The following is an 11709-nucleotide window of genomic DNA, read 5'->3' as shown; positions in this document are numbered from 1 at the left end:
CGCACTGAAACGTACAAATAAATTCATTGGAGTTTGTTCAGCATGCAATTTTGTGATGTCCGGGATCAGAGAAAATGAGCTGATTTCAGTGCAGGAGTTTGCTTTTGAGGAGTCAGATACTGAAGCCTAGGTATTCAGCATGTATTTAGCATCATGCAACCCATCTCTGAATGAGTCTAGGGTCAGGTGGGAAGCAAAAATTTACATCATGTGATAACCACATACTGAAATATACATGTAGAAAGAGATAGGATTAGCCTCACATGAGATTTCATTGATTCCCTTTGAGGAAATTACCCTGGACATTCCTTCCAGGCATGCACAACCCATTGCCTCCTTTCATGTTAAAAGATTTATTTTCACTCTTCAACCAATTCAGCATGTAGTGTAGAAAAGCTGTTTTTTGTAAGTTCCTCAACCAGGAAGGCAGAAAAAAGAGAACGCAGCATGAGCTAGTTGATTAGGTAGCTCAAATAAGCTTCAGATTTCTATGAATCTTGTTGGCTTAGTGGAGATACTACCTACTCGAGGTGACCCTGCTCTGGCACGGGGGTTGGACTAGATGATCTCCAGAGGTCCCTTCCAACCCCTGTCATTCTGTGGTTCTGTCCAAAACAGACTATCCTATTAAGTAGTCAGGGTGTTGGAATAATCAGGCCTAAATCCTTCCCTGAATGTTTTTTTCCTACTATGGCATCAGGGAAATAGTTTATTTTTTGTGACAACTGTAAATAGCTGCAGTACTGCTTTCCTACCTTGCAGATGTGAATACGAATGCTCCAGTAATGCAGTTCAGTTACATTACTGAAAGTAACATTGCGAAAGTAATGGAGGGGATAATTCTGGGCTGGTTGGTTCTTTTGCTCTTTGCCTAAATATCTCCTGCTGGTAGATAGAGACATGAGTGTGGATAAGCTGAACTTCCAGTCTTTCCCAGAACTGATTTCATGGGGTAAGTGATAGCCCTGCTTCCCATACATTGCATTATATAAAATGTCTTTGCTGGTCCTGTTCATATAGAGATTATCACCCGGTCCAAAGAGGAAAAAGGTGGTTTATAGGCCAGGGCTTAAAAAGAAAGAAAACACAATGATTTGGGCGAAAAAAGAAATAGCACAAGTAATAACCGTTCTGCAAGTGAGAGTGATGCTAAGAAGCGCAGAGCAGTACAAGGTCAGAGATAAGAGAGGATGGCTCCCTCCCACACCTTGCAAGTGAGCCAGCCGTGTGCGCAGCTCCAGGGCACCTAATAAGCAAAGATGCTATATAACTATTGCACCTACTCATGTTTGGAGAAACGGAGGAAATGTGAGGGGATGACACCTCATCAGAGAACATCTCTAGCATTTCCTCTCACCTAATAATGTCTAAACATCTCCAAATTCTCTCCAGTTTGCTTTTCTTCTGTCTTCCTGTTATGTATCCAATTTCCTTTTGCAAATTGCTAGTTTCCTTTCACATGATTTTTCACTGCTGTACAAATAATATGGAAGGAAAAAACCTAAAACAAACTTTAGCACTAAAAACACGGAGGCACTGCTTTCTCTAGAAAATTCAGTTGTGCCATTTTATTGCTTAAGTTCAAGTATCTGCTCAAATTTTATTTTGAGGTTTTGTAGCACTTAAGATTTTAATCTCATGATAATTCTTTCATCATTTTGTTCTAAAATAGATTATTTTGAAATTCATTCAGAATGTGAGTGTGTAATATTCCTCTTATTCTTTACAAGTTGAAATGAACTGTCATACCAACTCCAAACAGGGTCACCAGCCTGTGCACAGCCTGCTCCCCAGCTGTACAGTTGCGCATGAAAGTACTCGGTATAAAGAAACAGATACTTCAGTACTTCTGCTTTCTGTGGCACCTGAATAGCAGATATTTCAGTACTTCCTCTTCAGACAGAGCTTGAAGATTTTTTTTTTTTCACTCAAGAGGGACATGAAGAATTAGTTCTTCAAATGTGGTTTTTAAGTCCATTCTTCCCCAGGCTGACCACTTTAATTCATAAGGTTGCATTCAGATTGTTCTGTAACTGTTCTCCGCTTCATACCCTTCCCATCCTTTCCAAATTCCCCTTACCTGTATTTATCTTTGTGTTGTTTCTATAACAAAATACAGCCTTAAACTTTAAATTTAGAAAGTGTACTAGTTATCACAGCCTTGCCATAGAAATTAGTAGACCATCTCATCACATAATGCACGCATTTACGTACTCTGCCTCAGTGGTTGTGGTTCATGGTAGGAAGAGCTACTGAATTTATCAAACTGATAAACGTAGCTGCATGCTGCAAGCTAAAATAATGCTACAATTTTTCTTTCTTATGCTATTTTTTAAATAAGCAAACCTCAGAGAACAGTAAAGAAATACAGAAACTGTAATTTTCTTCTAATAGTCTTTTTGAAAATTTATTAAACTATGGAAATGGTAGTATATTTAAAGATATGTTTAAGGGGTTGTTTATATCTAGGTGTTTTTCCCAAGTATCTCATGCCTTGTTTACTGATAAAGCATTTAATAAAATTTGCAAGCTGAAGGAGGGGACAAAGGCAGGGGAATTCTGTCATCTTTGCAGTTGTAACATTTGCAAGCCATGCGGCTCTCAAAGGGTGGTCCTGTGCATTTGCGCTAAGGTACTCACCCAGTTTCCATTCCTCAAAACTGATCTCTTCTATGCTCAAGTCTTCATTTTCTTTCCCTACTGTAGACTTGATTAGGTTTTTAAATATGGATTTATATTTTGTAAACCACTCTAGCTAAGGACCCATGACCGCTTTCTCTCACTTGAGGCTGTGTGCCTTCTTTTACCCCAAGCAAACTTCAAATTGCGTGCAAAGGCTCTATGAACAAGACCCGTTGGTATCAGCAGTTTATCAGTGTCTATTCTGATGAGCCTCTTGCACGTATCTTGACATTAGTTACGCCATTGTTTGTGTAATTTGTATTTTAGAGTTTTAAAAATGGGCATTCAATATCAATGCTTTGCAAGCAAGAGTAGAATAAATGAGGTTATACTGGATACTGGAAACAGTGATGGACTGTTATAGGAGAACATGAGAAAAGCAGGATTTAGAGCCTGAATGATAAGCAATATTGACCCTCTCCCTGTGATCCACACAAGTCTTTATTTATATAAAAGCATGCGCATGGCTGTTGCATGATCTTTTGTTCTTTTAGAGTACAAAAATGAGATTGATACTTCTGTATTTTCTGTTCTTGAAAGGATGTGAAATAAACCCCACATAGTTGTTAAAATATAGTCTAAATTTTCTTAGCGGAGCGAGTACATTTTATTTGATTCTAGCATGCTATATATAAACAGAATTGATTTTTAAAGTTAAAAATTTTGTTCCTTTTATAAATACGCTTATGAGATTTCATGTTTAGAAGCATTCAACAGTATTAATACTCTAAATTTTTTAAAATAACATAAATTGCTGAATTCTGCAAACACAGTATTCTATCAGGAAAGTTAGTCTCTGTGTTCCGAGAATTTTCACCTCTGTCTTGAATTTTCTGATACTGACAAAACAATAACATAACAAACACTAAAGTAGACACTGTCCAAATATTGTGCTTTACAGCATAGAATATCTTACATACATTCTTTTTCTAAAGTACACTTCCAGCATTTGAAATTATTAAAAAAGAAAAGAGAAATTAATGCAAAACAAATCAAAACCTTCATTAGAAATTGGCACACAAAAAACCAATCATGCATGTGGAATATCATGTGCTGTTTTGAGGTTACTCTTTTCCTGTTTATTCTTGATTCTTAGCATTCCCTTGATTTCAAATAAAACACAAACATGCCTATATAAGTGGTATATAATGTTACACAGTGGATGTGGTTTTTTTCTTACCATATTTCTACTGTACATGAGAGAAAGCTGGTAATCTTCAGCTGAGGTCAAAGATTGTCATATCAATATGATATAAGAATTTCATTTTGTAAGTTACATTCCAGGAATGTAATTATATGATTGTTTTAAAATTTAATGCATGGTGATTATCCCAAGAATTGTCAAATTAGTTTAACACATACTGACAGATGGTTAGTGAGCAAAGACAAATCCATGAATAACCTGACACACTGATCAGCGTTAAAATATCACATATCTATGCACTGTGAAAATGATTGCAAATTATATTGGCATTGTGTTTTGACAAAAGAGATTTCTTTCTGTTGGCACATACTTAATAACACAAAGATACCCTATCCTTACTATTCCTTCACTTGCACTATTCAGCTGAATATACTGCTAAAAATGGGTATTCTGTCACAGTACTAGCGATGCTGGAGGTTGAATAGCAACCAAATTCTATGCTTCTCTGATTTGACTTGAAAGTTAATTTAGTAATTTAATTTCTGAATATAGAAATGAAGTTACTTCTGCTTGCCAGTGATATTTATGGGCAAATATTTCCTTCTGTGCAGTTGTCTGTTGAAGGTGTTTCTCTCTCATTCATTTTCATTTACTTAAAATATAAAAGCTCTTTTTATAAACATTAGCATTACTGCCAACATAGAAAAGAAACAAGTTTATGAAATCTTGTACACCCATTTATCACTTTACTACTGCATTTTATAAATAATAGATACACTTTTGTAACAAACCTGAATCATTTAAACATATAATTGAACTTTTATGTATTAGGCTTAATAAAATAATTCACTTATGCAAAATTCTCTGATTTTTATAATGCAGGAAGACACTTCTGTGCTCTAATAGCATAATGGCTCAGAGATAAGTATTCTCTTTAATGGAGGGCTGCTAAGATGTGTATAGTCTGTACTGCTTTCAGGAAATGTTTATCTTCCTGATTCAGTCTTCATGAAACTCCACTCAGTTTAATTTCACAATATGTATAGTCCTCAGGGCAACTTCACAACCACAACGCATGCTCCAGCCCTTCCGATATTGACAGGAACTTCCTAAAAAGTGTTGGGGGGGGGGGAGGACAAGAAAAAGGAGGAAACATTTTTTAGTAGACTCCTATGGATACAGCTAGAAGAAATTACTTGCAGATTAAAAGGAAAGCAATTTGTTTATTCAAACTAATGTACTGCTAAAAAAAATATTAATTAGATTTAACTAGGGCTCTGAAAACACAGTTTTGGCTTTTTGGGTAAAAGGTTAGCAGCTGTTGAGAGTTACAGGAGTGTAGGCTGATGTCATTGCTCTTAACTTTTGTAAAAGACCTTCCTATCCTGTGTTCCAGAAGCGCGGACTGTGTAGCTACAAAAGGACATTAACAGTTTTAAATATTTCACGTTGCTCTCCGTCATGAGGGTCATAAATATGAAAACTTGAAAGTGCCTCCGGTAGAGGGCATTGCTGACAAAGGCATGCCAGTGCTAGCAACGGCAAATTCAAGCACTTCAAGCACAAAATGATTTGTGCAACCCGCTTCACTTGCCCACGTACTGCCTTAGCCCTTTAGTCTGAAAAATTTTAGAGAGTTATTTCACAGGAGAGGCAACCAATATTTTATACAAGCGCAACTACGGTATTAATGCATCCTAATATATAATTTTTTCACAAAACCCATGATAATTTTGCAACATAATAATTTTTGTTTTGTCCATTATTCAGACAGAATTCTTCCTATCTCCAGGAAGAATTCCTATTATTTATTAGGTAATTTTTCTTATTACCTCTGTCCACTCGTTATTTTGAGCATCATAGGACTCCACAGTATCCAGGTACGTATGGCCATCATAGCCCCCAACAGCATATAATCTGTCCCCCAGAGGACAAATTCCAACAGCATCCCGAGGTACGCTCAAGGGGGCCACTGTTGTCCAAGCATCTGTTTTAGGATCATACCTAGGATGTTTCATGATCAAAATTAGAAAAATACATTATAGAAACACATTTTAAATTATTTTCTCCTGTATTGTGGTTCAGTTTACACCATGAACTAGTATAGAGAATTATGAGTAACATGGTGAAATATTTAATTTAGCCACTAGAGGGGTCTTCAGGAACATGAAAAATGCCCATATTTTTGCTTTTTGATTACAGATTCTCCATTTCTATCACATTAAACAATCAATACATTTTGAACGTAAATGAGGCCTGAGGGAATGGCAGCATGGCCATTACTGGACTCAGCAAAGTTAATTTCAATATAGTCTTTTTTCTTTCTCCATAAGGATTTTTGTTTTCTCTTTCTTGTCAGAACTAATGTATTCAGAAAATTTCACTGTAAAAGAAGTTAAACATCTCGTATGGTCAATAAAAGTTTGTAACACAAGTTGTGTGGCAATATCTTACATCAGTGTTGATTTTATTTCTGATACATACTCAGTCAATTTCCAATATAAATTCAAGTGAGTTTGAGGGTAGTTCCAGCTTTACACCATCTAACGGAGAACAAAACTTAGCCATTGTTATTCACAACAGGGGGCTGAATACTTGCTTAGTTTTCCTTTCTTGTCCCCAAATGACGCAAGACTGTCAAGGGATACCCACGGCCCATTAAACAGCCAGAGGAGTTGTCCCCACTCATTATGTTCCCTTCTCACCCAGGGCTCAAGTGTTCTCTTGTCCTCCCACATTGTGCCACTTGCCACCACAGTGGCAAAGCAACATTTGACACACAGTGCTTCTGTTTCTGAAAAGAAGTGTCCAGTATTTGCATTTCCTTTACACTCATCAGTGGAGGATATAAAAATGGGATTAAATAAGGATCAGACAAATATTATTTTCATTTTTAAAAGTAATTACTTTGAGAAATGCATATAAAGCCAAGATTTCACTTCTTACAGTTGAGTGCTACAAAAATCATTAAGCCAATGTATTAATATGCTGTTTAGTTTTTAAAGTGTGAATTCAAACTAAAGTGGTTTGCTTTGGTGCATGTTTACTTGTTTCTTTTTTTTTTCTTGTCAAATCAGACCCTTACCATATGTTTTAGCCTGATTTCCTATAGCGACATAGTTTCTTACAGAAACAAGGCTCTTTCTATCAGTCTTCTCCATCAGAAAATACCTGCAGTGTTACTACTGCCTGTTTGAGTAGGTGATATTTGTTATATTTTTAACCTTTCGGTCAGTACCAGCCAAGTTATTAGAGGAAGGTACAATTGAAAAGTATTTAGTTCTTACAATATGTGACGCAAGTAGACTAAACCTGGGGTTTGGCACTTGAGAAATAGAAGGGTCACGTGTTGAATTTGTCTTGTTAAGTTGTCTTTACCTGGTTCTTGGGAAGCTCAAACAGAAGGGGGAGCTGGGAGGAATTTGCTTCTGACAGTTAATTATTGTTATCACAAGAGTCCTGGAAATCTGCTCAAAAAATTATTTTTAAAAGCATATGTTTTACAAACATAACATTCCAATTGTGAAGAGGTTTCCCTTGCTTCTGTAAATTATTTTATATTTCCTTCCTGGAATATAAAATAAATAATAATAATAAAAAAAATCCCTTACCTTTCTACACAGTCGGAAAGTCGAGAACAGTGGTTGGAAGCAGGTGCATCGTGACCTCCCACAGCATATAAAAACCCATTGTACGTTGCAACACCAACACCGCCTCTTCTCTTTGACATCGAAGCACATATACTCCACTTGTTTGTGTGTGGGTCGAAACATTCCATTGATTTTAAGCAGGAGCTCCCATCTCGACCACCAACAGCATACAGTCTGGGATAATTACCCACAAGAAGGCAAGCAATTTCAGTCTTTAGTCTCTCATTTTAATAGGAATTTTATTTGGTTAACTTCATTCAGACCACTTTAAAATTATCGTTATGCCCATTATTTGCTATCTGACTGCTATGCTCTGGAACTTTGTTTGCACAAAGAGTTTTGCATGCTCTATGAAGGAAATTATATTCTTCATTTGCAGTGTAAATTTTCAAGCAGTCACGTATGAAAATTAAGTTTAAAAATGGATATCAGCTTCTTTAAATGTGAGCTACAGATGGAATTTAATTGGAAGATGCTACATATGTTTGAAACATGCCCTGTGTCAGGCTTATGGAGCAGTTAACATCTTCGTATTGTATTAAGTATTTTTCCTATACTGTTAATTTGTAAAAGAATGTTAAGAATATAATTTAATATAGAAAACCTATGTCCAAAGTATATTAAATATTTGTTCCCTAATGTTTGTATTTAAGAAAATCTGCTGGACAGAAGTTACCCTACAGGTATGTCATCTTGCCTGTTCAGCCTAAAGGCACTTAGCAAACAACTGGAGATTTCAACCAGTTGATGCTGGGACAACAAGTAAGAATAAATGGTGGAAATACACATTAAGAAGCATGATGGGTTTGTGGGTTTTTGTCAATGAATTTTGCTGAGCCTGAATTTCTTTTGTATTTCAAGCTAACTTGGATGCTGCTAGACTATATGGTAGTGTGCATACTGGATGTAATAGCAGATGTGTTTAGGTGTTGAGTGTGCCAATTGTTCAGGTCCCTTTCAAATCCTGGCTATTACCTACTGCCATGAAACTGAATTTATTTAGTGCAACTAATTAGACACCTAGGGAACATGTTGACTTGTCCAGAGTGTAAACCACCTAAAGCAGATCAGTTGAATTTTCTTGAGAAGTGCTTGCTTTTATCCAGTGATTGGAAAAATTTGTAGACCCCCAATGTACGATTTAACTAGAAAATTCTTGACTACTGTTAGAAGAATACAAAATTTCTAGCTCACTCTTCTAATGTTTGTTTTGTTTTCCATAACATGCCTAGAAACATGGTAGTGTTTCCCATTCTCTAAGGAAAAGAACAAATACACCACTATTGACTGATGTTTTCAATAGACCATTTTTTGGTCAAAAAGTGTTGCTCCACAAAAGCTTAAAGTCTTTTTTGATGGAGTTGAATAGAAAGAAATACAGTGCAACTTAGGGAAACAGGAAAAGGAGCAGCATTCTGCTTGGTTAGACACAGCAGTAGCGGTCCAGCAAATGATGGACATTTAGTCTCAGCTTCCCCTGGTATGCCAGAAATTACATCACTAGACTAACAGACGTGATTTAAGCCAGGCTGGAGACAGCTTGTATTGGGAGGGATTGAGAACAGAGTCCGAATCAGGCTGGATTTCCTCTTTGACAAAGTGGTTTCCGGCATGTTGCTGTGGAAGGTACCAACAGGAGTTTCTGGTGAAGTTTATGCTGAGAACATTTCCTCTGAGATACAACAGGGACTTGAAGAAACAGTTCTGCCTCTCTTGGACTTTTGAGTTAATGATTAACGTCATGTCATATTTGAACGCAAACCCCTTACTTGTATGTGAAGAAGGTTTGCATTTGCAATTATCTGTTTGCTGACATCTTTGTTTCTGCCTTTTATCCTTCTCTTTCTCTGGAATTTAAGTGAAGAGGGAAGCCAGTGATAGAGTTTCAGGATAAATGCAGTTGTCTGCCTGCAACTGTAATATTCCCAGCCCCTCCAAACTGTCATTGCTAAGAGCTTTCCACAAATTTAAATAAGAAGGAAGGTTGGCTCAAGCCATGGTCTCCAACATAACCTGGGGCCTTTTACAAGGCTTTTGTATTTCCAGCACCAGACTACGTTGCTGAAGAAGGAAAACAGAATTCCGGTAGGCATTAATTTATGAATTGTTCTTCCTCTTGCTAAAATACAACTGCTTTCAAATAGGAATTTACAAGAAGGTGTAATACACTGTTCAATACAGGTTGCACACTAGATTCATGTGTCTGTTCCCATGCAAAAGTGCTTGAGTGGCTTTAGTGTCTTAAGAGGATGTTTAAATAAGCTTTGAAAATCTTGTTGGGAAAACCAATGTATAGTGAACACATGACCTCAGTGTATGTAAGCAATAGATGAAGGAGAGAATCAATCTGGATAGGATAAGACTTCTAGATAAGACTTATAGAAGGCTGTTTATTACACTTGTCTTCCTTTCATTGAACACACCATATACCTTTAACCTTTTAAAAATTATTCTTGACTGTGAACTTGTGTTTTAAAGTTGTAGATGCAAGCAGGAGGTGTAAAATGTCAGAGGAATGACTTTGTTTCTGTAGAGGCTCTTTCAAATTGTGCTTCCTTAGACATACTGATTTTAAAATGTAAACATAAACTTGGAATATTTTTTTAAAGTAGCTGATCTTATATCCCCATAAGTTATATTCTAGGTAAAATTGTGATATGCATGTAATACCATTTTCCAATTGCTATAAGCTAAAAGGGCTGAAATATGTTTTAAAAAATGACTGCAAGTTTGAAAATGATTTACCACACAACAGAGGAAAACCTTTCCTTTCTTATTTTCGTGCATTCCAATTTCTCTTTGTTTTCTTGAGGTGATTAATTACTATGAGATTGAAAAGAAAATTTAAGAAACTGTATTTCCAAGGAAGGAAGCAAATGAAAAACCAAAGAGAGATTTTCCTGGTGACATACTTGCTATTTAATGCTGCAACCCCTACGGTGCTTCTAGGGGTTGACATACTGGCAACGTAATTCCACTGCCGTGCTTGTGGGTCCCATCTTTCTACGGTATTAAGGTAACTCCATCCATCATGGCCACCAACAGCATACATTGGTCCTTCAAGCATTGCCACTCCTGAACAGATAGAATTAGGGACAAATTACAGTATCTAATAATTTCTGTGACCAATAGTGTATTAACTTCATACTTTAATTCCCTATATGCAGATAAGCAATTTCAGCTGGTATTAAGCTATCTAAAAGCTGCCTTGTCATTTGGCAGAATAAACAAACATAAACAAAATACTTCATATACAGTGTTTTTCTGAATAAGCATTATCTTTAGCCAGAAGATTAGAGGAAAGCTGCTTTAGTTCTGATGTTCTCTTCTTGGACTTTTATCTCTTCCGCTTCTGCTGACCTTGTTCTGAATCAAATTTGAGCCCCTAAATGAGAAACAAATGCTGTTCTTTTAAAGAAAGGCGAAGATCAAGCCAGGCAATGAAAAATATTCCCAAACCAACCACCTATCCCTTATTCTGAGTGAGCTGAAGCTCTGTAGTCCTGCCAGCATGAAGCCTGAGTGGGTGGGTAGCTGGCTGTCCTTACTAGCTAAAGTACCGTAACATTTTAATGCCTGTAAGGGGAACACACTTTTGGGTAAGAGCTGGCTTGTATCTGTTGTCCTTGAGGCAGAGGAGAGTGCACTTGGCTGTCTCTGCAAGGCTCTGTGTGGACATATCCTGTGTCATTGTCCTTCTCCGGAGAGAAGGGCTTTGGTGCCTCCCCTCTGGGGAGCTGCTGCTGCCACTGCTGTTAGCTTCTTTTGTTAAGTAAGGCAAATTGTTTGAATCTGGCTGCTTAAAAGTTTTCTAATTCTGTCTTTTCAGTCCTAAATATACATGGCCTGATTTTTTCAAAAGTGCTAACTCTCCACAAAATCACAGAGAAGCTAATAGGAGCTGTAAGTGTAAGGCAGCTTTCCAAACCGCTGATGCACAAATAGAAGCCTAACTTTGGGCACTCAAATTTACTGCTGTGACCTACTTGTTGGGTAGAATTATGCCCCTGAAATTGCTAGTTATAAAGACTTCAATGAGAATGATTTAATCTGTTTTGTCTTCTTTCTCTTTGCTACTTACTAGTATTTCCTGTTCTAAATTTGACAGACTAGCTGGTAAGAACCCTACTCTATACTTTCTCCACCAAGAGCTGGAGAAAGTGATATAGGCCACAAAGGTTTACCAAATAATTCTGGATCAATTTTTTCCTATTATTTATTAAAATAAAAGTA

At 36.8% G+C, this 11709-nt stretch overlaps 1 protein-coding gene across 1 annotated transcript in view; it reads right to left on the bottom strand.

The window, feature by feature from the left end:
• Positions 1–3101: 3101 nt before the first annotated feature.
• Positions 3102–11709, bottom strand: part of KLHL4 (kelch like family member 4) — a 46001-nt gene continuing 37393 nt past the window's right edge. The window contains exons 8-11 of the mRNA XM_063346678.1: positions 10389–10551; positions 7438–7650; positions 5659–5830; positions 3102–4935 (exon numbers count right to left, since the gene is read on the bottom strand). Of these exons, the coding sequence (XP_063202748.1) occupies positions 4876–4935; positions 5659–5830; positions 7438–7650; positions 10389–10551 (608 nt within the window). The 3' untranslated portion in view covers positions 3102–4875. The remainder of the gene's footprint in view (positions 4936–5658; positions 5831–7437; positions 7651–10388; positions 10552–11709) is intronic.

The sequence above is a fragment of the Chroicocephalus ridibundus genome, chromosome 9 (genome assembly GCF_963924245.1).
Source record: "Chroicocephalus ridibundus chromosome 9, bChrRid1.1, whole genome shotgun sequence".
Lineage (NCBI taxonomy): Eukaryota > Metazoa > Chordata > Aves > Charadriiformes > Laridae > Chroicocephalus > Chroicocephalus ridibundus.
The sequence above is the reverse complement of the archived record's forward strand: the minus strand, read 5'-3'. Positions and strand labels throughout refer to the sequence as shown.